At 53.7% G+C, this 26,714-nt stretch overlaps 4 protein-coding genes and 2 long non-coding RNA genes across 7 annotated transcripts; 5 read left to right on the top strand and 1 right to left on the bottom strand.

Moving 5' to 3' along the window:
• Nucleotides 1–1,173: 1,173 nt before the first annotated feature.
• Nucleotides 1,174–2,375, top strand: LOC146427294 (protein S100-A4-like). The gene is made up of 3 exons (XM_085082157.1): nucleotides 1,174–1,304; nucleotides 1,635–1,788; nucleotides 2,134–2,375. Exons 2-3 carry the CDS (start codon nucleotides 1,651–1,653, stop codon nucleotides 2,296–2,298), a joined length of 303 nt encoding a protein of 100 aa, XP_084938283.1. The 5' UTR covers nucleotides 1,174–1,304; nucleotides 1,635–1,650; the 3' UTR covers nucleotides 2,299–2,375.
• Nucleotides 2,201–2,748, bottom strand: LOC146427295 (uncharacterized). The gene is made up of 2 exons (XR_014856461.1): nucleotides 2,652–2,748; nucleotides 2,201–2,483 (listed from the first exon to the last, which is right to left on the bottom strand). It is a non-coding gene; the product is annotated as an uncharacterized LOC146427295 (long non-coding RNA).
• Nucleotides 2,749–3,890: 1,142 nt separating this feature from the next.
• Nucleotides 3,891–4,882, top strand: LOC146427296 (protein S100-A8-like). 2 transcript variants are annotated; one of them, XM_085082540.1, is made up of 3 exons: nucleotides 3,891–3,997; nucleotides 4,090–4,243; nucleotides 4,520–4,882. In XM_085082540.1, the coding sequence occupies exons 2-3, from the start codon at nucleotides 4,091–4,093 to the stop codon at nucleotides 4,742–4,744; spliced, it is 378 nt and encodes a 125-aa protein (XP_084938666.1). In that variant the 5' UTR covers nucleotides 3,891–3,997; nucleotide 4,090; the 3' UTR covers nucleotides 4,745–4,882. The 2 variants fall into 2 exon arrangements, with proteins under 2 accessions (XP_084938666.1, XP_084938667.1); XM_085082541.1 differs by having other exon boundaries at nucleotides 3,897–3,997; nucleotides 4,087–4,243.
• Nucleotides 4,883–7,139: 2,257 nt separating this feature from the next.
• On the top strand, nucleotides 7,140–8,859 carry LOC146427297 (protein S100-A7-like). The gene is made up of 3 exons (XM_085082461.1): nucleotides 7,140–7,260; nucleotides 7,875–8,073; nucleotides 8,682–8,859. Exons 2-3 carry the CDS (start codon nucleotides 7,894–7,896, stop codon nucleotides 8,844–8,846), a joined length of 345 nt encoding a protein of 114 aa, XP_084938587.1. The 5' UTR covers nucleotides 7,140–7,260; nucleotides 7,875–7,893; the 3' UTR covers nucleotides 8,847–8,859.
• Nucleotides 8,860–11,667: 2,808 nt separating this feature from the next.
• LOC146427298 (protein MRP-126-like) lies at nucleotides 11,668–13,890 on the top strand. Its single transcript, XM_085082467.1, has 3 exons — nucleotides 11,668–11,765; nucleotides 12,433–12,591; nucleotides 13,420–13,890. The coding sequence occupies exons 1-3, from the start codon at nucleotides 11,757–11,759 to the stop codon at nucleotides 13,600–13,602; spliced, it is 351 nt and encodes a 116-aa protein (XP_084938593.1). The 5' UTR covers nucleotides 11,668–11,756; the 3' UTR covers nucleotides 13,603–13,890.
• A 4,485-nt stretch (nucleotides 13,891–18,375) lies between these two features.
• LOC146427299 (uncharacterized) lies at nucleotides 18,376–21,083 on the top strand. Its single transcript, XR_014856509.1, has 4 exons — nucleotides 18,376–18,405; nucleotides 18,797–18,940; nucleotides 19,728–19,831; nucleotides 20,661–21,083. It is a non-coding gene; the product is annotated as an uncharacterized LOC146427299 (long non-coding RNA).
• Nucleotides 21,084–26,714: the final 5,631 nt, after the last annotated feature.

Raw genomic sequence — 26,714 nt, forward strand, 5'->3', positions numbered from 1 at the left:
CCAGTTCGCTGTTGGGGTGACGAGGCTCAGGTTTGGGGGTTTCTCCTGCCAAAATGTCACAGAGTTTGGGGAGATGCCGAGGGGGTTTGGTGAGGTCTGACATCCCCTGAACGCGGGGACAACCGGAGCTTTGTCCCCTGGTTGTGTCCCTCTGGTCCCGGCGGCGGCTGGGGACACTCGGGGGACACTCAGGGGACACTCGGGGGACACTCGGGGGCTTGGCCAGGCCTCGCCCCGCCGGTTCCCGGTGTCCCCCGCAGCTCCGGACACGTGCCCGAGCCACGCAGCCACCGAAATAGCTCCGTTACACAACGGCGTGGGGCAGCTCCGCCCTCGCCGCTAGCAAACAGAAATCGCTGCCAGGCGACTGCAAAACAGAGAAAAAACCTCCGAGCCACCCCGGCCCGGCGCCACCCCCATGGCCAAACCCCGCCGGGCCCCGCAGGTCCCTCGGGATGTCGCCAGGAGCACCGCGGGTGGCACCTGGCCTGGCGCCGCCTGCCCGGCGGGTGTGGTGATCGGAGGGGCATCCCGAATCCGGGGATTCTCCTGGTTTGGGTGAATCCCAAATCCTGGGGGATTCTCCTGGTTAGGGTGAATCCCGAAGGATTCTCCTGGTTCGGGTGAATCCCAAATCCCGAGGGATTCTCCTGGTTCAGGAATGAATCCCAAATCCTGGGGTATTCTCCCGGTCCGGGTGAATCCCCAGCCGCGGGGGATTCTCCTGGTTCAGATGAATCCCAAACCCCGATGGATTCTCCTGGTAGGGGTGAACCCCAAATCCCGGGGGATTCTCCTGGTTTGGGTGAATCCCAAAGGATTCTCCTGGTCCAGCTGAATCCCAAATCCCGAGGGATTCTCCTGGTTTGGGTGAATCCCAAATCCCGAAAGATTCTCCTCGTTCGGGTGAATCCCGAGGGATTCTCCTGGTTCAGGTGAATCCCAAATCCCGAGGGATTCTCCTGGTTCAGGTGAATCCCAAATCCCGAGGGATTCTCCTGGTTCAGGAATGAATCCCGAATCCCGAGGGATTCTCCCGGTCCAGGCTGTCCCTGATCACCCCCAGCGGCACATTTTGCCCTTCCCAACCCAAACCAGCCCCCCTGGCAGGAGCAGGGCGGCCCGGGGAGGGTCTGGGCTGCTCCCAGAGTTTCCTTTCTCCTCCTTTTCTCCTTTTCCAGCCGCATCCGGGCGGTTGGGGATCGCCGGTGCCTCCCCGGCCGGGTGTGGCCCAGGCGGGGCTATAAATGCCCGGCTCTGCCTTGGCTCCCCTTCCGCCCTCCTCCGCTCCGTCTGAGCTCCCGGTGAGTTGGTTTTTCCCCTCTCTTCGCTCTCCAGATGCTCTCCAGATGTTGCCCGCGGCGCAGCTGTCCCACCCCGCAGCGGGGTCTCCCTGCCGGGGTTTTCCCGCGGCACGGAGCAGGAGGTTCCTGCTGCAGGTGCTCACCTGGAAACCCGCATCTCACCTGCGAGGGCTGGGAAAGCACCTGAGCTGTTCCTCCGCCCGACATCCCCATTTAGCTTTGTTCTGGAGGGTGGAATTCGGGGCAGAACATCCCGGGAAGTGCTGGGAGATGCTGCTCCCCCCAGTGCCTGGAGATGCCAACCCCTCTGTCCCCTCCCTGTGTCCCCAGGCTTGTCGCTGTCGCCATGGCGTGTCCCCTGGAGCAGGCGCTGGCCGTGATGGTCGCCACCTTCCACAAGTACTCGGGCAAGGAGGGCGACAAGTACAAGCTGAACAAGGCGGAGCTCAAGGATCTGCTCACCAAGGAGCTGCCGAGCTTCAGCGTGAGTGTCACACCCACGGGAAACCCTGTGATTTTGGGTTCAAACCCCATGATTTTGGGTTCAAACCCCGTGATTTTGGGTTCAAACCCGTGATTTTGGGTTCAAACCCGTGATTTTGGGTTCAAACCCCGTGATTTTGGGTTCAAACCCCGTGATTTCGGGTTCAAACCCTGTGATTTCGGGTTCAAACCCGTGATTTTGAGTTCAAACCCCGTGATTTTGGGTACAAACCCCGTGATTTTGGGTTCAAACCCCGTGATTTTGGGTACAAACCCCGTGATTTTGGGTTCAAACCCCATGATTTCGGGTGCAAACCCCGATTTTAACCCCTTCCCCCCCGCGCAGAAACAAACCAGCGAGGCCAATCTGCAGAAGCTCATGAGCAACCTGGACAGCAACAGCGACAACGAGGTGGATTTCCAGGAGTACGTGATCTTCCTGGCCTGCATGGCCATGATGTGCAACGAGTTCTTCCAGGACCTGCCGGACAAGATGCCGCGCAGGAAGTGAGGGCAGAGCGCTGCGCCGCCCCGGGACTCTCCCGTTGTGTTCCTGATGTCATTTCAATAAATTTTGATTCAAACCCAGCGATTTGCCCCGGGGCTCTCTGTCCCCGGACCGGGGTGGTGTCGCTCGGGGGTCACTCGTTCTCTCGGCGGGGCGGGGATGGGTTCAGGAGGGATTCCGGGCTGGATCTGGATGGGGTGGATGCTGCAATCCCCGAGGGCTCCGAGCCGCTCCCCGGCTGAGTCAGCCCTGCCCGCCGTGCCCAGGAACTCCTCCCATCACGCAGGGATTAACGGCTCGGTGATGGGGAACAGCTCCGAGCTGGGGTTGTGACCCTCGCGCCCTCTGTCCCTCACCCGCCGGCCAGGACCTGTCGCGATGTCACCCTCGCCCCTTCCCCACCCTCGTTCCTGCCCGGGGTGCGGCTGAGCGGCGCAGCCACTTCCCGGTGCTGCCGGCCAGCCCTGCCGCCCCGTCCCGCCCCGTCCCGCCCCGCTCCGCCGCTCCGTTCCTCCCCGAGCTCCTTTCCCCCCGCCGTGAAAAGCTGTGACATCCCGCTGGCTCCAGATGTGCGACACGCCCCTCCCAGATGTGGCCGCGTCCCCCTCCTGCGCCACCTGCATCCTCAGCTCGGGATGCTCGCGGAGCCACCCGCCGTGTGACAAAGGGCGCTTTGTCCCTCTGCCCAGCCCACGCGTGTCCCCTTCCCGGCGAGGCCGCGCCCATCCCCAAATCTGTCCCTTTGTCTCCCTCTTTGGCAATTCCGGGCGGTTTTGGCAGCAGTTCCTCGCGCTCCGGGGTTACGGGGCTGGCGGGGAGATGTTTCACCACCGCTGTCCTTCCCACTTCCCAAAAGTCCTAATGAGCAGCGCGGGGTTGGACCGGGGTGGGGATTCCTCATCAGCCCTCCGGACATTTGGGGTTTTGCAGTTTGTTCCGGGCTTTGGGGACACTGTGGGGACTCAGTGGGAGACACTGGGAACACTGGGAACACTATGGGGACTCCGTGTGAGACACTGGGAATACTGTGGGGGATCCATGGGAGGCACTGGGAATACTGTGGGGGATCCAGCTGAGGCACTGGGAGCACTGGGAACGCTGTGGGGTCTTCACGTGAAACACTGGGAATACTGTGGGGGATCCATGGGAAGTGCTGGGAACACTGGGGGAGCTCCACATGAGGCACTGGGAACACTGGTGGAGCTCCATGTGAAGCACTGGGAACACTGGGGGAGCTCCATGTGAGACACTGGGAATACTGTGGGGGCTCCATGTGAGACACTGGGAACACTGTGGAAGATCCAGCTGGGGGACTGGGAACACTGGGAACACTGGGAACGCTGTTCATCTCCATCAAACCCTGCAGGAATAGTCCAGAACCACCCCTGTGCCATCACTGACCCCAATGCCTCCTCACAAACGTTTTTGGTGTTTCCTTGTTTTGCCTGACATTCGGGGCTTCCCCTCCCTCCATAACAGTTCCTGGAGCCGAAAATCCACACCTGGGCGTGCTGAGCTCCTTGCACAACTCCCGCGGTGATTGCCCGAGGGGACCTGGGGCTGTCACAGCTCCGAGGCTGTCACAGCTCCGAGGCTGTCACAGAGCAGGGAGGGTATAAAAGCCACCATCGCCACCTCGGCATCACTCGCTCCTCCTCTCCGCTGCTCCCGTGTGCTCTGCAGAGCTCAGAACTCCTCCGAGGTGAGCAGCTCCTTCCCCTCGGCGCTGGGATGAACCTCCCGGGCGGCTGGTGGTTCTCGTTTAATGTTTTGCTGTTTGTCTTTTCCCAGCAGGATGAAAACCGACCTGGAGCTGGCCCTGGAATGTGCTGTCAACATCTACCACCAGTACGCCGTGCAGCAGCCCATCGACGACTACCTGAGCAGGGATGAGTTCGCCAAGCTGCTCAAGGAGACAGCCCAGCCTTTCCTCAGGAACACGGTGCCGGTGAGAGCCCGGGATGGGATCTGGGGACATTCTGGGGACGTTGGGAAGGGACATCTGGCATGAGATTGGGGTGATGAGAGCTCACCCAACCCCAGGGACACTTCCAGGGGTGGGAGAGTGGGGTGGAGCCCTTGGGGTGACCGGGAGCTTCCCAAAGGGAGGGAGGGATTTTTGGGGTTCAGCCCCACCTGGCAGGGTGACCCTGAGCTGGGTGACCCCAAGCTGGGTGACCCCAGGTGGGTGACCCCAAGCTGACCCCACATTGTCCCCCCACAGCCCAAAACCGGCACCGATGACTACATCAACCAACTCTTCACCAAAGCCGACGCCAACCGCGACGGTCGCCTCAAGTTCACCGAGTTCCTGACCACGCTGAGCCTGGTGGCCATCGATGCCCACAACAGGTCCCACGAGGGTGGTGACCACGGGCATGACCACGGACATGACCACGGACATGACCACGGACATGACCACAGCCACAGCCACGGCCACAGTCGCTGAAACGGGAGTCCCTCCCAGGGTGACAGAGCCACAGCACTCGGTGTCCCCAGCAGCCTCAGCCTGTCCCCGTAACCAAACCTTTGTCACCTGCTTCTCCTCTGTGGCATTGCAATAAAATCTCTTCCTTTGAGCACCAAATCCATCTGTGTTCCGTGTCCTGGGGGTTTGGGCAGGGGACAGATGACTGGTGACCTCCCAGTCCAGGCTGGGCAGATTGGACTGGGAGCAGTGGGAAGGGGAAGGTGGCACTGGGGATGCTGCTCGGGGCAGAGTGGGGGTCAGGGTGAGGATTTGGGGTCCCTGCTGAGCTGCAGAGGTTGTGTGGGTTCTGGAGGGTGTGACATCCCAGTGTGACACCAGTGTGACACCAGAGTGATCCCAGTGTGATCAGAGTGTGATCCCAGTATGATCCCAGTGTTATCCCAGTATGATTCCAGTGTGACACCAGTGTGACACCAGTGAGATCCCAGTGCGATATCAGTGTGATATCAGTGTTATCCTAGTGTGATCCCAATAAAATCCCAGTGTGATCCCAGTGTGATTCCAGTATGATCCCAGTGTGACACCAGTGAGATCCCAGTGTGATATCAGTGCGATATCAGTGTTATCCTATTGTGATCCCAATGCAATCCCAGTATGATTCCAGTACAATCCCAGTGTGACCCCAGCGTGATCTCAGTGTGACATCCCAGTGCCATCCCATTGTCCTCCCAGTGTTATCCCAGTACAATCCCAGTGCAATCCCAGTATGATTCCAGTGTTATCCCAGTACAATCCCAATGTGATCCCAGTGCGATCCCAGTATGATCCCATTGTAATCCCAGTGCAATCCCATTGTAATCCCAGTGCGATCCCATTGTAATCCCAGAGCTCAGCAGTCAGACAGAAGGTGTTTTTGGGGTTCTCCTGGTCAGGGGCAGCTGGGGCTGCACTGGAACATTCCCAGCCCTGCTCCTCCCAACCCCTCCTTGGATCAGCTCGGAACAATGAGCCAAACATGTCATGGTGTGGGGACACGTGGGGACCTCTGGATGTCACCGTGGGCTCCTGGGGACAGAAATGGGCGGAAAAGACCTCCTGGAGCCATCAGCGAGGGGACACTGAGTGGGAAACCCTCAGGCTCAGGAGGCATTTCCAACATCAGCCAAAACCAGGAGCCTGTCCTGAGTGAAACCAGCGGGGTTTGGGAGGTTATTGGTGACACAGAGGGGTTTGGGGTGATTTCTCGGTGACACAGAGGGGTTTGAGGTGATTTCTCGGTGACACAGGGGATTTGAGAGGTTATTGGTGACACAGGGGATTTGGGAGGTTATTGGTGACACAGGAGGTGTTGGGAGGTTACCGGGTGACACCCGACATCACTGTTTTGGGGAGCAGCCCTTGTCCCCCCAGGGAGATGTCACTCACTGTCACCCCAGCTGTCCTTGTCCCCTCTGGCAGATGTCACTCACTGTCACCCCAGTGTCACTCGGGTATCCCGAGCTGCTTCCCCCCCCCGGTTTTAGGGAAAAACCGGGAAAATTTGGAGAGCTGCATGCGGGGTCTGCACAAACCCACCGGCTGCTTTCCCCGCCCGCGGAATGAGGATGCAATTCGGGGTTGGTGAAATTCCGCAGGAAACAAAAGCAGCAGCGAGGTGAGTCAGGGATTCGGGAACTGAACCCCTGAAACGCCCTGGGGACACGCAGAGCATCCCGAACAGGAATGAACACCCTGGTTCGGCTGCTCCTCCCCTCTTCCTCATCTCCATTGTCTGGTTTTAAACCTCATTGTATCCTCGTTCTCGTCCCCAACACGAGTGACAAGTGACAAGTGACACAGAGGTGACAGTTGCAAAACACACGGTAGTTCCTGCACAGGTTCAGCCAGAAAATACCCTGATTTTGGGTTTTCTCCTGGCTTTTTGCCTAATTTCTTCCAGAAAATCTGGGCAGCCAGAGCAGAGGTCTGGAACTAATAGAAAACAATGGAAAATATTCTGGAAAACAAGTTATAAAATGCTGTGTTGTCTTGGGCGGCGTCCAACCAGTTGGGGTTGCAGAACACAGATCTCATTGAGAACACATCCAGGCAACAAAATTATCCCTTTTTTGTCTAAAACAACCCAAAATCTCCTTCCTACACCAGAAGGAAAATGTGCAAATTTCTCTTCGTGTTGCAAAACTCCCAAAGTTTCGGCAACTTCTGCCAGAAGGGCTTTGCCCTCGTGGAGTTGTGACAGCAAACTGGGGTTTTTCCCTCCCGAGCCTGTCAGAGGTGACAGAGGGGACAAGGATAGCGTTTCCAAACGCGGAGGGTGCAACCAGGAACTGCGGGCGCAGGAATGAGGCCGGGAGGGGTCAGGAGATCCCACCTGGCAATTTCCAGGCGCGGGAAGCGCGGCTCAAGCCGGCGCTTGCGGCAGGTGTGGCTGCAGCGCTGATGAAAGAGGACCTCGGGCAGGTATAAAAGGGCTGCTGCAGGATCCTGGGGCTCAGAGAGAGATTTGTCACCTGCAGAGCCTCCTCGAGACCAGGGTGAGTGGGACAGAGGTGGTCCTGGCAGGGGAAACGATGGGGGAAAAGCAGTTTGGGTCCTGGCAGGGAAATGATGAGGGAGAAGCAGTTTGGGTTCTTGCAAGATAAATAATGGGGGAGAAGCAGTTTGGGTCCTTGCAGGGGAAATGATGAAGGAAATGGAGTTTGGGTTCACGCAGGGAAACGATGGGGGAGAGGAGTTTGGGTTCTTGCAGGGAAAACGATAGGGGAGATTCAGTTTGGGATCTTGCAGGGGAAACGATGGGGGAGAAGCAGTTTGGGTCCTTGCAGGGGAAACAACGAGGGAGAAGCAGTTTGGGTCCTTGCAGGGAAACGATGGGGAGAAGCAGTTTGGGATCAGCCTAGGTTGATGAGTTCTACTCGGGGTGGAGCAGGAGGTTGGTTTGGGTTGGAAAATGAGTGTGAATTAATGAATTTTGCTCCCATCTTTGGCACAAATTCCGTTCCCCCTGCCCCAAACCCCTCTCCGGTGCTCCTGCCCCACTCCCCCGAGGTTGCCCCGGGCTCAGCTCCGGCAGGATGAGGTTCCAAGCTCAGCTCCCGCTGGTTTTTGGCTCCTCTCACTCTCAGAACTTTGTCCCCAACCCCTGCAGGTCCCTCCCGCGCTCAGCCATGTCCTCCAGCAGCCACAGCCGGCAGTTTCCCGGGAATTGCACCCTGGAGAAGGCGCTGAAGACCGTGGTGGATGTTTTCCATCGCTACAGCATCCGCCAGGGCGAGATCGACCTGCTGAGCTCCGACGACTTCGAAACGCTGCTGAAGGAGCAAGCGCCGTCCTTCCTGACCGTCTGCGTGAGTGCGGGGGAGGATGGGGAATGGGAATGGGGAATTGGGATTGGGGATGGGGAAAATGGGGATGGGGATGGGGAATTGGGATTGGGAGGGGAATGGGATGGGAATGGGGAATGCGAATGAGAGTGGAGAAACAGGGAATGGGGAATTGGGATTTGGGATAGGAATGGGAAATGGGGAATTGGGATGGGAATGGAGAAACAGGGAATGGGAATGGGGAATGGGAGTGGGAATGGGGAATGGGGAATTTGGATGGCAATGGGGAATTGGGATGGGGAGTGGGAATGGGAATGGGGAATGGAGAGTGGGAATGGGGAATTGGGATGGGGAATGGAGATGAGGATGGGGAAACAGGGAATGGGAGTGGGGAATGGTGAATGGGAATAGGGAATGGGAAGCAGGAAATGGTCCAGCAGTGGTTGTGGCCCAGGGAGGGTTTTTTGCAGACCCACTTTGGGGTCACCTGTGCTGTTCCTCCTGCCGTGAGCACCAGGGCAGCCACAGGGGTTTGGGACAAAATCCTGTCCCCTCTGGGGCTGCAGGCGAGGCAGGGATGGCTGGGACACCCTGCAGCTGAGAGGTGACCCCAGCCCTGTCCCCGATTCCAGGACAGGAACCAGGCTGGCTATCTGAAGAAGCTCTTCAAGGAGACTGACCTGGACAAGGACAGCGAGGTGAGCTTCGAGGAGTTCACCATCGTGCTGTCCAAGGTGGCTGACGATGCCCATCGCATCAGCCACGGCTCTGACCGCTGCGGGCCGGACCAGGACTGAGCCCGGACCAGGACTGAGCCTGGACCAGGACTGAGCCCGGACACGAATCCACGGAAAACCGGGAGAGGGAAGCTTTGGGAATCGGGCTCTGACTGCTCTCTGCCTGCTCGGGACAATCATGGGACAATAAAGCATCACTTGAAATTCTCTGAGTGTTTCCTGTGAAGTTCTCCTCATCCATCCCACGGTGGGGATGGACACTGGCTGTGGGGTCACCCCGGGGTGACAAAGCTGCTCTCTGTCCCCACATCAGCCACTCCCAAAGTGTGTTTGGGAAGAGTTTTGGGGCTCCAAACTCGGGGTGTCCCTGCAGGTGTCCCAGCAGATCCTGGGCTGCTCCTGCTCTGGTCTGGGGACAGCACTGTCCCCTGCAAGGACACAGTGGTGGCACCACCTGTCCCTGTGACCCTCAGCACTGCCCTGGTCACCTGCACTGACCATTCCTGGCTCATCCCTGTCCCACCCTGGAAAACCTTGTCACACCCCCTGTGACCACCCTGGTCCCCTGGCCACCTCCAGGGTGACAAAAGTGACCCGAGGAGGTTTCCTGAAGTTGCACCAGTTGCTGGCGCAGCCTGTTGTGAAATGTTCCTGACATCTCCAGATGTTCCTGTTGTGAAACCACCAGCAGCGAGTTTTGGGGGAAGCTGGGGATGGAATCACGGAATTCTGGATCATTCCAGAAGGGAAAATACTCCAATATTGAGTCCCACCTGTGACCGATGTCCACCTGGTCACCAATGTCCAGCGCTGCTCGGACACCTCCAGGGATGGCGACTCCAAACCTCCTTCCCAAGGCTGATCCTCCTTTCCGTGAGGGAATTCCTCCAGGAGGAGCAGCTGGAGATCAGAGCTGCAGCTCTGCTCACCAAGTGTCCCCTGGAGCTCCTCGGGTCACCCCAGCCCTGTCCGGCTGTCCGAGACCAGCCTGGCAGATCCACCACCCTGCTGGCCCAGCTGGCAGCTCATTTCAGTGAGGGAAATCTGGAAAAGCTCGTTTTGCTCCCAAAATCTCGTTTTGCTCCCGAATTGGCAGCTCCAGTTCCAGGCTGAGAAACAACAACCCTGAAAACCGCAGAGCGAGCAGAGAGCTCTGAACACAGAATGAAAATGCACCTTTCAGCCACACCTGAGCTCTGCGGCTCGGGGCACACCTGGGTGGGACAGGGAAGCCACCCGCGGCACAGGTGGAGGTGACACGGAGCTCTGCCAGGTGGGGACACGCCTGGAGGCTGTCACGGAGAGCTGCTGCTGCAGGGAGGGACAGAGGTGACACCTCTGTGCCACACGGGTGACCCTGGCTGTGCTGCCTGACCGGGTGGCACTCGGTGCTCTGGGCTGCTGTATATTTTATATTAAAAAATAATAATAAAAAAATATATATACATATGTATATATTAAAAATTATATATATCTATATATCTACATAAAATATAAACAATACATACATAAAGTATATATAAAGTATATATAAGTATATATAAACCATATATAATATATATTATAGATATTATATATATAAATAATATCTATATAAAATATAATATATCATAAATATATATATAAATATATATGTATATACACACAATATATTTATAATATATATACACATACATATATATACATATTTATATTACTAACTATATATTGTTTATATTATATATTATTATATATTACATGATCATGTTATTAGTCTATATTATTATATTATATTATATTATCAATTATATATAATATAATATATTATTACATTATTATGTATTATGTTATTATATATTATTACTATATTATATATATATAAGTAATATATATATACTTACTATATATATATACAAATTATATATATATAACTTATATATATATACTACTTATATATATAATATATATATATATAGTAATAATATAGTAATAATGAAAATAACCACCACAGCATTTCCCAGCCATTCCTTCAGATAAATTCACACATTTCCAGTGTAAAACAATTAATCCTGTTTATTTTACCTATATATTATATTAAAATATAATCCTGTATATTTTACCTTCTGATTTCAGAGATTAACAGAAATGTTAGTGTGAAGTTAAATCGCTCTGGAGTTTCAGGTGATTTTTGATCCAAGGTGGAAAATCAATTTAAACTTTGCAGCTGATAAAAATCAATTTAAACTTTGCAACTGATAAAAATAAATTTAAACTTTACAACTGATAAAAATCAGTTTAAACTTTACAACTGATAAAAATCAATTTAAACTTTACAACTGATAAAAATCAGTTTAAACTTTACATATCTTTAACTAATCGAAGGGAAATCCCAAATCCACTTCCTCCTCTCCTCATCCAACACACAACTGCTGAGGGCCAAAGGTCAGATTTGGTGATTTTGGGGATCTTTCCAACCTCGGGGATGATCTTTTTCGTGGAGATCTTTTCCAGCTGGGATGCCCCAGGTCTGGGGACATTCTGGGGACATTCTGGGGACATTCTGGGGACATTCTGGGGACAACTGGCGCACGGCAGGGAAGTTCTGTGGGTTCTTTGCTTTTCCAAAACACCTCAGGGATGGAGGAAAACAGGGAAAATCCCGAGGGAAAATCTTCTCCCAGGAGCTGCTGGACAATGCCAGTGCCACTGCCAGGTGAGGGGACAGTGCCACCACCCCCTGAGGTGGACAATGCCAGTGCCACTGCCAGGTGAGGTGACAATGCCACCCCCCAGCAGTGACACCGCGGCCTTGCGGGAAAAACCGCAAAGCTCCTTTTGGGGAACTCCAAGCAGTTGAGCAACTCCCAGAGGTGACAGGGGACAGGAACGGGACGGGATGGGGACATTTCACAACGGCCACCACGGGCTATAAGACACCCCGCGGTGCCACCGGCCCGGTGCCACCCCAGGGGACATCGCCGCGGTGACAGGATGAGCAAGGCAAGTCCGGCGGGATTTGGGGGTCTCTGTGCTCTTTTCCAGGTCGTCGGAGCTGTGAGGAACCTCAGGAACCTCAGAGGAACCTCAGGAACCTCAGAGGAACCTCAGAGGAATCTCAGGAACCTCAGAGGAACCTCAGAGGAACCTCAGGAAGATCTCCTCACCACTGCAGAACATCTCCAGTGGGTCTCAAACCACCAGGAGAGAGGTTTTCTCCTAGAGGAGATTCCTGACCACCAAAGAGGCTCCTGGAGATCATTTTCTGAATGTGTCCAGAAGGTTATGGGGTGTTATCACTTGATTTGTGTCTCTCCATAGGGTTTTGGGGTGTTGTCACCTTTTCTGTGTCTCTCAAGAAGGTTTTTAAGGTGTTAATCACCTTCTCTGTATCTCTCCAGAGGGTTTTTGGGGTGTTTATCACCTTCTCTGGTTGTTTCATCAGCACTTCCAGTCTCCGAAAATTCACATTTTGGGGCAAAATCAGCTCTGAGCTCTCATTTGTAGCTGCACAGGGCAGAGGTGGCAACACCCTTGGAGAAAACCCCAAAATCTCCAATTCACCCCAAAAACCCACCTGAACAGAGCCGGCAGTGTCCCAGTCCCACGCGAGGCTGGGTTTGGTCATCCCGGATCTCCTGACCTGTTTGGTGTCCCCGTTCCCCCGCAGGTCCCGCAGACCCAGGGAGCTCTCTCGGAGCTGGAGAAGGCCATGGACGTCATCATCGATGTGTTCCACCAGTACTCCCGGCGGGAGGGGGACAGGGACACCCTGACCAAGCAGGAGCTCAAGCTGCTCATCGACAAACAGCTGGCCAATTACCTCAAGGTGAGGGTTGGGTTGGCCAGGGGTGGGGCTGTCCACGTGGGTTCTCCAGGAAGCTGCAGATCTCCGAGGTTTGGATTGTCCAGGAATCTGGAGATCTCCAGGGTTTGGATTCTCCAGGATTTGGATTCTCCAGGGTTTGGAGATCCCCAGAGTTTGGATATTTCCAGGGTTTGGAGATCTCCAGGAATCTGGAAATCTCCAGTGTTTGGAAATCTCTAGGGTTTGGATTCTCCAGGGTTTGGATTCTCCAGGGTTTGGAGATCTCCAGGGTTTGTATATTTCCAGGGTTTGGAAATCTCCAGAAATCTGGAAATCTCCAGAGTTTGGAAATCTCTAGGGTTTGGATTCTCCAGGGTTTGGAGATCTCCAGAAATCTGGAAATCTCCAGAGTTTGGAAATCTCCAGGGTTTGGATTCTCCAGGGTTTGGAGATCCCCAGAGTTTGGATATCTCCAGGGTTTGGATTCTCCAGGATTTGGTTTCTCCAGGGTTTGGAGATCTCCAGGGTTTGGATTCTCCAGGATTTGGGTTCTCCAGGGTTTGGGTTCTCCAAGATTTGGAGATCTCTAGGGTTTGGATATCTCTAGGGTTTGGAGATCCCCAGGGTCAGGGAACCTGCAGCCCCTCATCCCCTTCTCCACAAAAATCAGGATTGCGTCACCCAAAATCTCCTTTTCCCCTGCAAACCACATCAGAAACACCCCAAAACCCCCTTTTTTTTTGGAAAAAACTTCCCCAAATCCCAGGGAAAAACTTTTCCCACCCGGGTGGGATTTTGAGCAGCAAACGAGAGGACTTTGCCCTCCTCACCTTGTCCCCTCCCCGGCAGCACGTGAAGAACAAAGCCACCATCGACCAGATCATGAAGGACCTGGACGTCAACAAGGACGCCCAGCTGAGCTTCGGGGAGGTGATGCTGCTGGTCACTCGTGTCACCTGCGCCACCCACGAGCACCTGCACGAGGTGGAGGACCAGCAGCACCACCAGCAGCACCACCAGCACCACCACTGAGCGGCTGCAGCCCCTCCTGCCTCCTCCCCGGGGAATTTCGGGGCTTGGAGAAGCTCCAAAGCCAAATCCAACCTTGATCCTGCTCTCCGTGGAATTTCAGAGCTTGGGGAAAAATTCCAAAGCCAAATCCAACTTTTATCCTCCTCTCCGTGGAATTTCAGAGCTTGGAAAAAAACTCCAAATCCAAACCCGACCTTGATCTGCTTCTCCCTTCCCTCCTCCCTCCTTCCCTCCCTCCAAACTCGATGGTTTTGCTGCCAAATAAAGATTTGCCCTGAAATTGCCGAAGTTCTCCTGTGTCTCTGTGGGTTTTTTTGGGGTTTTCTCTCTCCTGAAATCAGGCAAAACCACTTTGGGGCAAACTGGAGAGTCTCTGAGAATTTGGGGTTCACGTGACTCAGTGAAAAACGTCAGAATTTGGCAGATCTTTGAATTTCCAACTGGGAGAAAACCCCAAATTTTGGCCTGGGAGCTCTGCAGAGTCTCCTGGGTCTGAGCTGGGGTGGTGGGCAGGAAGGATGGGGAGGGATGAGCACTGTTTTCTGCAGGAAAACCCTTTTTAGGACATTTTTTGCTCCTCAGATGGGGTTGGACACGTTAGGTTTTGGGCTGCTGTGTTCTGTGTGGACAAGAACGGGAAAAAACCCCAAAAGAAGCGGAAAAAACCCAAAAGAACAGGAAAAAAACCCCCAAAAAACCAGGAAAAAACCCCCAAAAAACCAGGAAAAAAACCCAAATTCTCACCCAAAACACCCCAAATTTGCACCAGAAAGGTTCATTTGTTCATTTCTGGAGCAAAAAGTGGGCTGGAAACACCGAAGCAGCTGCTGAGCAACCTGACGATTTCCAAACCCCTTTTGGGGCAGGAAAAGGACTTTTGGTGATTTCCCAAGGCCCTGAAATCGCCCTGCTCCGGGAAGGAACCTTCCAGAAGCTTCCCCAGCGCAGCAGAGATGAAGCAAAACCCTCCCCAGCTAACCACCACAGGTTTGCTTCACCCCAGGTTGCCTCAGCTTCCCCCAGAGCTTCTTCCGACACCCGAAATGTCCAATTTTGGGGCTAAAATCCACACGGGGGAAGGTCCTGAACCCCGAAAGGAGTTCTGTCCTGCAAGTTTTGGGGTTTTTGGTCCAGGAAAAATCCCCAAAGTCCCCTCGGGAGGTTCCTGAGGACTTGCTGGGTTTGGGATTTACCCAGAGCAGGATTTTGGGGGTTTTGGGGCAGGAAAAATCCCCAAGTCCTCTGGGGAGGTTCCTGGGGACACTCTGGCTTTGGGATTTGCACAGAGCAGGATTTTGGGGTTTTTGGAGCACGAAAAGTCCCCAAAGTCCCCTCAGCAGATTCCCGAGGACACACAGGTTTGGGGATTTGCACAGAGCAGGATTTTGGGGCTTTTGGAGCAGAAAAAGTCCCCAGAGAATCCCAGGGAGGTTCCTGAGGACACACAGATGTGGGATTTGCAGCAGAGCAGAGTTTTGGGGGTTCTGGAGCAGAAAAAGTCCCCAGGTCCTCTGGGGAGGTTCCTGGGAACACACAGGTTTGGGGATTTGTATCACAGTAAGGTTTTGGGGTTTTTGGAGCAGGAAACATCCCCAAATCCCCCAAGGAGGTTCCCGAAGACACACAGGTTTGGGGATTTGCAGCAGAGCAGAGTTTTGGGGTTTCTGGAGAAGGAAAAGCCCTAAAGTCCCCTCGGGAGGTTCCTGAGGACTCGCTGGGTTTTGGATTTGCACAGAGCAGGATTTTGGGGGTTCTGGAGCACGAAATGTCCCCAAAGTCCCCTCGGGAGGTTCCTGAGGACTCTCTGGGTTTGGGATTTGCACAGAGCAGGATTTTGGGGTTTTTGGAGCACGAAATGTCCCCAAAGTCCCCTCGGGAGGTTCCTGAGGACACACAGATTTGGGATTTGCACAGAGCAGGGTTTTGGGGTCTCTGGAGCAGGAAATGTCCCCAAAGTCCCCTCGGGAGGTTCCTGAGGACACACAGGTTTGGGATTTGCACGCAGCAGGGTTTTGGGGTTTCTCTAGGGGTTCAGAGCTCTATCTTTGCACAAACCCCCCAGGATGGAGGCAAAAACCACTCGAGGTGTTGATGCAACAGGAAATTTGCCAACGTTGTTTTGTCACCCTGGGTGGGCAGGAGGGGACACGGAACGAGCCACCCGAGGTGTCCCCAAACCCTCAGGGAGCCTTTCATCCCAACCACAGCCCCAAAAAGAGGTGTTGGATACCCCCGAGGCACTCTGGGGGCTGTTTGGGGACAGGGGGACACCAGCCCGTTTGGGGACAGAGTGACACCAGCCTGTTTGGGGACAGAGTGACACCAGCCTGTTTGGGGACAGAGTGACACCAGCCCGTTTGGGGACAGAGTGACACAGTGACACCAACCTGTGTGGGGACAGGGTGACACCAGCCCATTTGGGGACAGAGTGACACCAGCCCGTTTGGGGACAGAGTGACACCAGCGTGTTTGGGGACAGAGTGACACCAGCCCGTTTGGGGACAGGGTGACAGCAGCCGGGACGGGCTGGCAGCCTCACCCCACGTGTCCCCTGTCCCTGTCCCCGCAGGTGGCCGAGGAGGGGCTGGCAGTGTCACTCGGCGCTCTGAGGTGACAAGGGGACGATGGCGCGGTGACCTGGAGCTTTCCAGCCTCAGAGGTTCCGGGATGAGGCCAAGGCTCCTGCTGCCACCTGCTGGGATGTGACACGGCGGGGAGGTGACACTGCAGAGGCCACCAGGTCCTGCCGGGGACGCTGCCATCACCCGTAAATCAAATTATCCGGATTTATATATCGGAATCAAAGCCTGGATTCGGGCGCGAAGCCACCAACCCATTTTCCAGCTCTGTCCCCAAACCCCTCTGTCCCCATCCTGTCCCTCCCGAACACCCTCGGGGTGGCCCTGGTGGCTTGTCACCCCCCTGACACCTCCCGGAGCTCTGCGGCGCTGGGTTTGGGGACAGTTCGGGAGTGAGGAGGTGACACAGGAGAGTCCCCAGAACCCCAAAGCTGGACTGGGGACATGCTGGGGACATTCAGGGGACTGGGGACATTCTGGGCACTGGGGACATGCTGGGACTGGGGACATACTGGGGACATGATGGGGACATGCTGAGGACATGCCAGGGACTGGCGACATTCAGGGGACCGGGGACATACTGGGGACATGATTGGGATATGCTGGGGACATTCTGGGGACATGGAGGGGACATGCTGGGACTGGGGACATTCTGGGCACTGGGGACATGCTAGGGACATGCAGGGGACTGGGGACACGCTGGGACTGGGGCATGATGGGACTGGGGACATGTTGGGGACATGCAGGGGACATTCTGGGCACTGGGGACATGCTGGGACTGGGGACATGCTGGGCATTGGGGACGTTCTGGGCACTGGGGACATGCAGGGGACACGCTGGGGACATGCTGGAGACATGCTGGGGACACGCTGGGGACATGCTGGGGACACGCTGGGGACATGCTGGGGACATTCAGGGGACACGCTGGGGACACTCTGGGGACACGCTGGGCCGCGGTGGCAGCGGCTGTCAGGGAGCGGCTGGCGGGAGGAAGTGGCTCCGGGTGACTCAGAGCAATTTCGCTCCTCATTCTCATTCCGGGCGGACAGAGCTGACTGGGGACCAGGGAGGAGGGAGGAGGCTGCAGGTGACACTCCTGTGACACTCCTGTCCTCCCTGACAGGGCTTCCGGTGGCTCTGGTCATCCCTTGGTCACTCACGGTCATCCCTTGGTCACCCACGGTCACCCTATGGTCACCCCAGGGTCACCCATGGTCACCCCATGGTCACCCTCGGTCACCCACGGTCACCCCATGGTCACCCCATGGTCATCCCTCGGTCACCCTATGGTCACCCATGGTCACCCATGGTCACACTTGGTCACCTCATGGTCACCCCATGGTCACCCACAGTCACCCATGGTCACCCTCGGTCACCCACGGTCATCCCTCGGTCACCCTATGGTCACCCTTGGTCACCCATGGTCACCCATGGTCACCCTTGGTCACCCTATGGTCACCCATGGTCACCCTATGGTCACCCATGGTCATCTCTCAGTCACCCTATGGTCACCCTTGGTCCCCCATGGTCACCCTATGGTCACTCATGATGGAGAGTTGAGCCCTGACCCTGTCCTTGTCCTTGTCCTTGTCCTTGTCCTTGTCCTTGTCCTTGTCCTTGTCCTTGTCCTTGTCCCTGACCTTGTCCTTGTCCCTCTCCCTGTCCCATCGGGATGTGTCAGGAGTGACTCTCCCATCACCCCCTTGGCCACCTGGGTGTCCCGGGCTGTCCCCACAGTGCCACCAGCGCCCCGCCAGCTCCCTGTCCCCTCGCGCTGCAGGAGCCCCGGCTGTGCTGCTGTCACCTGAGCTGGACTGCGGTGTGTCAGTGACAAGGGACAGCCTAACAACGACACCAAACCCCTTTCCCTGCGGGGATTTTCTGCTCTGTGGCAGAAATTTCCTAAACTTCCCCCAGGAACTCACAAACCGCTTCGGCTGTAAAGGAAAAAAAAAAAATTTAGATGATGTTAAATGCAGAGTTTTACCCGGGAAAGGAACTCCGGGATTTTTTGGGACGCAGGGAGGTGCAGAGCGCTCTGTCCCTGACCTACATACACCTCTCCAGGTGAGCTGTAAACACCTGCGGGGAGCAGGACGAGCAGGGAGGATCCCCGCGGAGAGAACAGGACTGACCGGGAGGAATCCTCTCCCTCCTCCTCCTCCCACTCCCCGAGCTGCTCCGAGCTGCTCCCGCCAGTCCCACCGCAGCCCTGCTCGCTCAGGTGAGGCTCAGGTGAGGCTCAGGTGAGGCTCTGCCGCTCGTTTTTGGGTTTAAAATGAGGTTTTGTGCTCTCGGGGTGGGTCTGGGGCTGGTTTCGCCGCGATGAGCTCCCAGGCGGTTTGGACACGTTTTGCTCACCCGCGGGAGGTGATTCATTCACCCCACAAGTGTCTGGGATAATCCCACAGGGGACGTTTCCCTTTAATTGAACCAGGCAGAGGGAAAGTGGAGGAATTAAGGGAATTGGGGTGAAAATTCCCTCAGAAAAGCCGGGAACGAAAAGCTTCTTTCCACCTCTGGTGAAATGAAACGTAGGAAGGCTGAAGTGGAATGTTCGGGATGGAAAAAGGGATTTTTCCAGGTGTTTTTGCTCAGGTTCTGCTCGCCCCCAGCACTGCAGCATGTCCAGGCTGATCAAAGCCATCACCGACATGATGCAGAACTCCCAGAGCAACGCCAGGAAGGGCAGGAAATCCGAACCCTTCAGGAGGAGCGAGTTCAAGCAGCTGATCCAGCAGGAATTCGCTCCTGTCAAGGTAACGGGAGGGGAATTGGTGGGAAAGGAGCTGGGGGAGGTTTGGGGTGACCAAAGTTTGGGGACAGAACCTCCCCGAGCTTTGGTTTTCCCGGGGTTTGGGTCCTGTGTCACCTCCTGTCCTGCTGTCCCTTTTCCTGCAGGGAATGGGAGGTGGAAGGGGGAGATCCAGGGGGGATCCCCGCAGAGATTTGGGCTTTGTCCCTGCTTTGTCCCCTCCTGATGGTCTCCTGTCCCCTCAGAGGTCCCCTTGTGTCCCCCTGATGGGTTTCTGTCCCCTCAGAGGTTCCTGAGCAGCAGGTTCCGATCAGAGTTGGACATGAACTCCAAGAGGGATTTGTGCAGTGTCCCTGCCTTGTGTCCCCCTGACGGTCTCCTGTCCCCTCAGAGGTCCCCGAGCAGATCTCCTGTCCCCTCAGAGGTCCCCTTGTCCCCTCAGAGGTCCCCTTGTGTCCCCCTGATGATCTCCTGTCCTCTCAGAAGTCCCCTTGTCCCCTCCTGATTGTCCCTTTGTTCCCCCCTTGACTGTCTCCTGTCCCCTCCTGATGTTCTCCTGTCCCCTCAGAGGTCCCCAAGCAGATCTCCTGTCCCCTCAGTGGTCCCCTTGTCCCCCTGATGTTCTCCTGTCCCCTCAGCAGTCCCCCAGCAGCATGTTCCGATCAGAGTCAGACATGGAGCCAGTGAACTCTGAGAGGAATTTGGGTTTTGTCCCTGTCTTGTCCCCCCCCGATGTTCTCCTGTCCCCTCAGCGGTCCCCTTGTCCCCTGACTGTCTCTCTGTCCCCTCAGCGGTCCCCCAGCCGGTTCCGCTCCGCTCCGCGGCACTCCGAGTCGGACGTGGAGCCGATGAACGGCGAGCGGGGAGCTGGGAAACCGTGTGTGTACTGAGACAGGTGAGGGACAGGTGAGGGACAGCCTGGGGACAGCCTGGGGACAGCCTGGGGACAGCCAGGGGACACCCAGGGATCTGGGACAGCCCAGGGGACAGCCTGGGGACAGCCTGGGGACACCCAGGGGACAGCCTGGGGACAGCCTGGGGACAGCCTGGGGACAGCCTGGGGACAGCCAGGGATCCGGGACAGCCAGGGGACAGCCAGGGGACAGCCTGGGGACAGCCTGGGGACAGACAGGGATCTGGGACAGCCCAGGGGACAGCCTGGGGACAGCCTGGGGACACCCAGAGACCTGGGACAGCTCAGGGGACAGAGCCACCCGGGCCGGGTGTCACCTTTGGGGTCATCCCAGTGAGCAAAACCCACGGGGAAGGCTGGGATGGAGCAGGAGCTGAGCTCCGGGGGGAATTTAATCAGCTGGTTTGAAATAATTAAAAATTAAAATTTTATTTATTTCGTTATTATTTCTATTATATATAATTATAAATAGTACATTATTATATAGTATATATTAATATATGAATATATTCATATATCGATATATTATATACTAATATTATATATAATATATTCGTATATAATTATATAATTGTAATTATATAATTGTAATTATCTATAAAATATATCTTTATTATTTGTATTATTTATTATACATTATTATTTATATGAAAACAATTGCAAGAACTAAAATGAAAATAACTGTTAATTTTGATAATTAAAAGTGCAGTTTTTGGGCACCAATCAGCTGGAGGGAAGCTCTCGACTCCAGCAGGATTTTGGGATAACCATTTCCAAACCACCCCATGTGGGTTTTCCTCCCTTTCCTTAGGATTCCTGGATTATCCCACAAACCCAACAACGGTTGGATTTCCTTCCAGACCTCCCAGCTCCTCCACGCCAGGAACTTCCTGGGAGAAGCAAAATCCACATTTTAGCTCCAGCAGTTCACCTCCGTGAGGCAAAAACATCCTTTTTGTCCTGAAGCTCCAGCGCTGCTCTAAAAACGCAGTTTGAAGGGTTTTTTGGGACAGAATTTCCCTTTTTTTGGCACAAAAATCAGCTAAAATCTCAACCCGATGGGGGGAAGAGAAAAATCCCCTGGTTAATGAAGGAAGGTAATTAACAAACTCAGCCTGGGCAGCAATAACGAATCCAGAGCAACAATTCTTAATAAAATTAAAGTTTTATTGTTGGGAGATCATCTCCAGCTCCAGCAGCAAAATTCCAGTGGGTTTTGGGGTGAAATCACCAAAAATGCACCAAAAATGCACCAAAAAAGCACCAAAAAAGCTGAACTCTGACCCAACTCAGGGGATTCATCCAAGGTTTTCGCAGAGGTATTTCTGTAAATACAACAAAACCATTTTTTCCTGGCTGGTTTTTCTCACCTGAACGGTTGTAAAACCACAAAACCCAATAAAAATGGTACAACCGGATGCCTGTGTGGGTTTTAGGGACAGGAGGGGATCAGAGCTGTGCCTGGGGAGCTCAGAGGGATCGGGAAGGGGTGGAAATCCCATTTTTCTGGAAATGAGACATTTCAGGAAAGGTTGGAAATCCCATTTTTCCCAGAAATTAGACATCTTGGGAAAGGGTTGGAAATCCCATTTTCTGGGAAAAATGAGACATTTCAGGAAAGGTTGGAAATCTCATGTTCCTGGAAATGAAACAGCTCGGGAAAGGGATGGAAATCCCATTTTCCCAGAAATTAGACATTTCAGGAAGGGTTGGAAATCCCATTTTTCTGGAAATTAAACATTTCAGGAAGGGTTGGAAATCCCATTTTCCAGGAAATGAAACATCTTGGGAAAGGGTTGGAAATCCCATTTTTTCCAGAAATTAGACATCTTGGGAAAGGGTTGGAAATCCCATTTTCTGGGAAAAATGAGATATTTCAGGAAAGGTTGGAAATCCCATTTTTCCCAGAAATTAGACATCTTGGGAAGGGTTGGAAATCCCATTTTCCCAAAAATTAGACATTTCAGGAAGGGTTGGAAATCCAATTTTCCCAGAAATGAAACACCTCAGGAAGAGATGGAAATTCCATTTTCCCGGACATGAGACACCTCAGTGTCACTGCTCTGTCCATCCAACCGCCCTGGTCACACCTCCTGACTCACTGCCGATGGAAATCAGACTGTTTTTATCTGGTTTTTTTTTTCCTGATGGATATCAGACTGTTTTTATCCCTTTTTTTTTTTTTCTGATGTATATCAGATTGTTTTTATCCATTTCCTGTGCCTCATCAGCTGCTAATTGCCATCCCCGCCTGGTCCGGTGGGAAAACCCTGTGGTTTCCCAAAGGTTTTCCGCAGCTTTGCTCTGTGAAATTAATAATTAAATAATCTAATTATAGCCCCTTCTCCTTAATCTCCTTAATTAGGCGGAGCTTAATCCCTGCTCTGGTAAAACCAGGGACAACACAGGTAAAAAGAGGGGAAAAGTGGTAAAAGGAGGGAAAAAGAGGTAAAAAGAAGTAAAAAGAGGGGGAAAGAGGGGAAAAAGAGGTAAAAAAGAAGGGGAAAAGAGGTAAAAAGAGGTTATAAAAGAGGTAAAAAGAGGGGAAAAGAGGGTAAAAAGAGGTAAAAAGAGGGGAAAAAGAGGTAAAAAGAGGGTAAAAAGAGGGGAAAGTGGCTTTGTCCCCTCCCTGGGATGGAAGAGCCACCGCAGCCATGGGGACAAGGGGATGAGAGCCAAATCCGCCTGGAATTCCTCTGGAAAATTCCTTTCTTGGCAGGGAGAAACGCCCTGGGAGCTGCTGGAGGAGCAGGGAAAGGAGCAGGGTTGGACTGTTTGAGCTGAAATTCAGCAGAGTTTTCCAGACTCGTCACTTTCGGGTTTTCCCAGGGATGGAAAATGGAAAATCCACCCAGGATTGAGGTTTGGGGGAGGCTGGAAAACCTCCCAGCCCGAAACCCTTCCCGGGAGGAATTCCTGGGTCGGGAAAATGAGGATGAGGAGGTTAAGGAGACAACAAAGGGGGATTTGGGAATTTAACTGTTTATTGAGCACTCAGGAGGGCAAAGCCCAGCCTGGGGCAGCAGGGAGGACCAGCCAGGCTTTTCCCAGGGAATGACAATCCCAGAGGGTTTGGGAGCTGCGGGGAGGTGACAGGAGATGATCCTGGTGTGGCCTCGGCTGCCGGAGCGGCGACAAGGCTGTCACTTCATCTTCTGCTGCGGCAACTGCGGCACCTGCTGCTGCTGCTGCTGCTGCTGCTGGCTCTGCATCTGCGGCTTGCCGTGACAGCCAGAGCCACCCGAGCTGTGACAGCCAGAGCCACCCGAGCTGTGACAGCCAGAGCCACCCGAGCTGTGACAGCCACCAGAGCTGCCCCCAGAGCTGTGACAGCCGCCACCCCCCGAGCTGTGACAGCCCCCGGAGCTGCCCCCCGAGCTGTGACAGCCACCCCCGGAGCTGTGACAGCCCCCGGAGCTCTGGCGCTGCTGCCGGTGGCACTGATCCTTCTCCTGGCGGGAGCACATGGTGACCTGTGGGGACAGAGGAGCCATCAGGGGTTTTCCTTCCTGCTGCTGCCCTGCCAGGCAGGACACACCTGGGGGTTCCTTTTTCCAGATGGAAAAGTTGTGTTTAAAGCTGGCCCTGGATTGCTTTCCCCCATGGGATTGTCCCACCCAAGGGGTTGGGGACATTCAGGCTGTGCCTGGCTTTCCAAAGTGGAGACATCCTGAGCCAACAGCCCAGAACCAAATCCAAATCCAAACCCAAATCCAAATCCAAACCCAAATCCAGACCCAGATCCAAATCCAAATCTAAATCTAAACCCAAATCCAAATCCAAATATAAATCCAAATCCAAATCCAGACCCAAATCCAAACCCAAACCCAAACCCAAACCCAAACCTAAATCCAAACCCAAACCCAAACCCAAATCCCAATCTCTGCTCCCTCTCAACTCCCAGGCTCCCTCCTCACCTCCCTCTGCTCCCAACCTGCTCAGAACCAATCCCAGCCCAATTCCAGGTGTGAATTCCAACCTCATGCACCCGCGAGGGTTTCAGAGCCCCCAGTTCTTACCTGAGCTGCAGGTGCAGGTGCAGGGAAGAGACGAGCAGGGAATGAGAGGCAATGAGAGGCACTGAGGCTTTCGGGGCCAGCAGCACTTTTATACCCTCTCTGCACACCCCACCTGGAGAGGAAACACCTCCCGTTCCTTTAATTCGCCCGTGGATCTTTTATTTTTATTTTTTTTTGCCTCCCCATTCCTCGGGCTCCTGGGGTGACTCACCTGATCCTCCTGGGATTGCCTCTCCCTGTAGGTCGCCTTTCCTGTGCCTCAGAGATTTAATTGCTGGGCTGGGGGAGTCGTGTGGGTGGCCCTGGTTTGCCCAGAGATCACACCCGGGAGTGCTTCGGGTTCAGAGGGAAATGATGGCTCATCCCTAATTAATTAGTGTTCTGAGGTTCTCCAGACCTGCAAATCCCCCTGAAAATTGAAATGGACCTGGAAGTGCCAAGATTTGGGAAGGGAGAAAACTCTTCCTTAGTGGGAAATGATTTGGGTTCAGAGGGAAATGATGTCTCATCCCTAAATCACAGAATGTCCTGAGGTTCTCCAGGTCAGCAAATCCTCCTGAAAACTGAAATGGACCTGGAAGTGCCAAACTTTGGGAAAAGAGAAAACCTTTCCTCAGTGGGAATTCCAGGGGAGTGCTTTGGGTTTGGGGGAAATGATGTCTCATCCCCAAATCACTGAATGTCCTGAGGTTCTCCAGGTCTGCAAACCCCTGAAAACTGAAATGGACCTGGAAATGCCAAGAACAGCTTTGGGAAGGAAGAAAATTCTTCCTTAGTGGGAAATGGTTTGAATTCAGAGGGAATGATGTCTCATCCCTAAATCACAGAATGTCCTGAGGTTCTCCAGATCTGCAAAACCTCCTGAAAACTGAAATGGACCTGGAAATGCCAAGATTTGGGAAGGGAGAAACACCTGGAGGTGTCTGAGGAATGCTTGGACTCGATGGCCTCGGAAGGCTTTTCCAGCCTCAGGGATTTTGGGATTTTACTGGAATCAAATCCTCCCAGAACCACCCCGAACACGGCGGGTGGGGAGGAACCTCCCAGTTCTCCTGCCGCTGCCAGGAGGACCACAGGCGGCTGGAATTGTTATTTTTGGAAGGGAGCAGCCTCGCCCCGGGCAGGATCCAGGATTAGCAAGGTGCTTAACGATGCGGTTGACGCTCAGCCCGGAATCATTCCGGAGCCGTGCTGAGGTTTATCCCGGGTGAGCAATTCCAGGCGATCCCAAAGGAGACCTCAGCCTCATTTTGGGGACCGACAGACCCCGAGGACTTTCTCCAAAAGCTGTAGGAACATCCTTTTCGGGTTTTCCCTCATCCCCAATTAGCTGCTAATTAGCCAGCGAGTCGCGGTGCAATTCGGGCTGCGCACGGAGAGCTCCTGACAGGCAATAATTTGGGATCCTCCCTGTGCCTTTCTGCCGCGTGGGTTGGGAATTCTTCGGGACCACAGAGGTTGTTTGGCCCTTTTCTGTCACTGCTTGTGGACGACATCTCAATCATTAAACAATAAGCAAATAAAGGTTGAAATCCGTATTTTCCAATCTGGGAACTGCAGTGGTTTTGTTAGTGTGGAAAAGCTTGGAAAACTGGGTGGAAAATAATTAATTTCCTCCCGAGTTCTCCTGCCTTTGGTTTGTCTTTGTCCAGGTGGGTTTTGTGGTGAGCACAGGGAGATGGAGGCTGATGGTTCCTGCAATCCAAAATCCACGTTTTCTGGTGCCCAAAACTGGAGGATTTTTGGGAAAGGTGGGAGGAAAGGGCAGGTGAAGGAACCAGGTGAGCAACGTGACGTTTACTCTGCATTGCTAAACTTCTGTCACAATCCAGAACAGACTCAGGGCGAGCTGTGCCTGGGTTTGGTCGCTGCTCTTTAATTGGGTTTTATTCTGTCCTTTATTATAAAATAAACAAAATGATTTATTTTATTTCAGCAGAAATGTGGTCATTAATCTGGAAAAAAGACCAGAAGGAATTTCAGGCAGTTGGCATCACCCTGGTGTTTTAATTACTTTAAGTTCATTAACCACGGACATCTCTGAATTTTGAGGTTGGCACCTTAAAACACCCCGAAAATGGGGTTTGGGATGAGGGGAAACTCCAGAGTGGGACGAGGAGCTCCGAAACAGGGAGGGAGCTGCTGCCTGCACCCTTTCCAGCGATGCCAGAAATTTCTGATCCTCCTGACGCACTCGAGAACTATCTTATCGGGGTAACATCCACTCCATGAACGGCAATACCGGAGCAACAAATCACCTGACTCGTTTTAATTACAAGTTAATAGGAAATTTAGCAGCTCATTGTGTAAGGATCCGTAATGCCTGGATAGTAATGTCCCTGGCATGAATCAGGACTCTGACTGGGCTGGGCATGGCGTTTCCAGAAAGGCTGGCTGGGGGTTTGTCACCTCCCCCGAGGGTGGCATTTTGGGCCCAAATGGCTAAAAAAGGGATTCTTAGTCTGCAGGACTCTTTGGCTCAAAACCTCTCCCATATTCTGGATTTTGGAGGTTTGAAACCTCTCCCAAATTCTTAATTGTGGAAGTTCAAAACCTCTCCCAAACTGTGGATTTTGGTGGTTCCAAACCTCTCCCAAACTCTGGATTTTGGAGGCTCAAAAGTAGTCACAGGCTGATCCAGACACACCTCTGCCAGCATGAAAATATAATTTATTTCAGCACCCAGAGAAGCTCAGGGGAGGTTACAGGGAGGGGAAGGACAGATTTTCCTTGGAAATCACGAGGGACATGCAAAGCTTCTCGAACTCAGCACAAGTCTGGGATATTCCCGTGGATCCCATGGATCTCATGGATGAGGTGATCACTGCTGCTTTGGGGACGGTGGG

Source organism: Lichenostomus cassidix, chromosome 25 (genome assembly GCF_008360975.1).
Source record: "Lichenostomus cassidix isolate B80296 chromosome 25, HeHo_3.0, whole genome shotgun sequence".
NCBI lineage: Eukaryota > Metazoa > Chordata > Aves > Passeriformes > Meliphagidae > Lichenostomus > Lichenostomus cassidix.

What these genes read in the sequence shown, in the direction of transcription:
- LOC146427294 (XM_085082157.1), top strand. Translation starts at nt 1,651, where the DNA reads ATGGCGTGTCCCCTGGAGCAGGCGCTGGCCGTGATGGTCGCCACCTTC. An exon ending in AGGAGCTGCCGAGCTTCAGC is followed by an intron (nt 1,789 to 2,133) that starts GTGAGTGTCACA and finishes CCCCCCGCGCAG; the next exon opens with AAACAAACCAGCGAGGCCAA.
- LOC146427296 (XM_085082540.1), top strand. Translation starts at nt 4,091, where the DNA reads ATGAAAACCGACCTGGAGCTGGCCCTGGAATGTGCTGTCAACATCTAC. An exon ending in TCCTCAGGAACACGGTGCCG is followed by an intron (nt 4,244 to 4,519) that starts GTGAGAGCCCGG and finishes GTCCCCCCACAG; the next exon opens with CCCAAAACCGGCACCGATGA.
- LOC146427297 (XM_085082461.1), top strand. Translation starts at nt 7,894, where the DNA reads ATGTCCTCCAGCAGCCACAGCCGGCAGTTTCCCGGGAATTGCACCCTG. An exon ending in CGTCCTTCCTGACCGTCTGC is followed by an intron (nt 8,074 to 8,681) that starts GTGAGTGCGGGG and finishes CCCCGATTCCAG; the next exon opens with GACAGGAACCAGGCTGGCTA.
- LOC146427298 (XM_085082467.1), top strand. An exon ending in AGCTGGCCAATTACCTCAAG is followed by an intron (nt 12,592 to 13,419) that starts GTGAGGGTTGGG and finishes CCTCCCCGGCAG; the next exon opens with CACGTGAAGAACAAAGCCAC.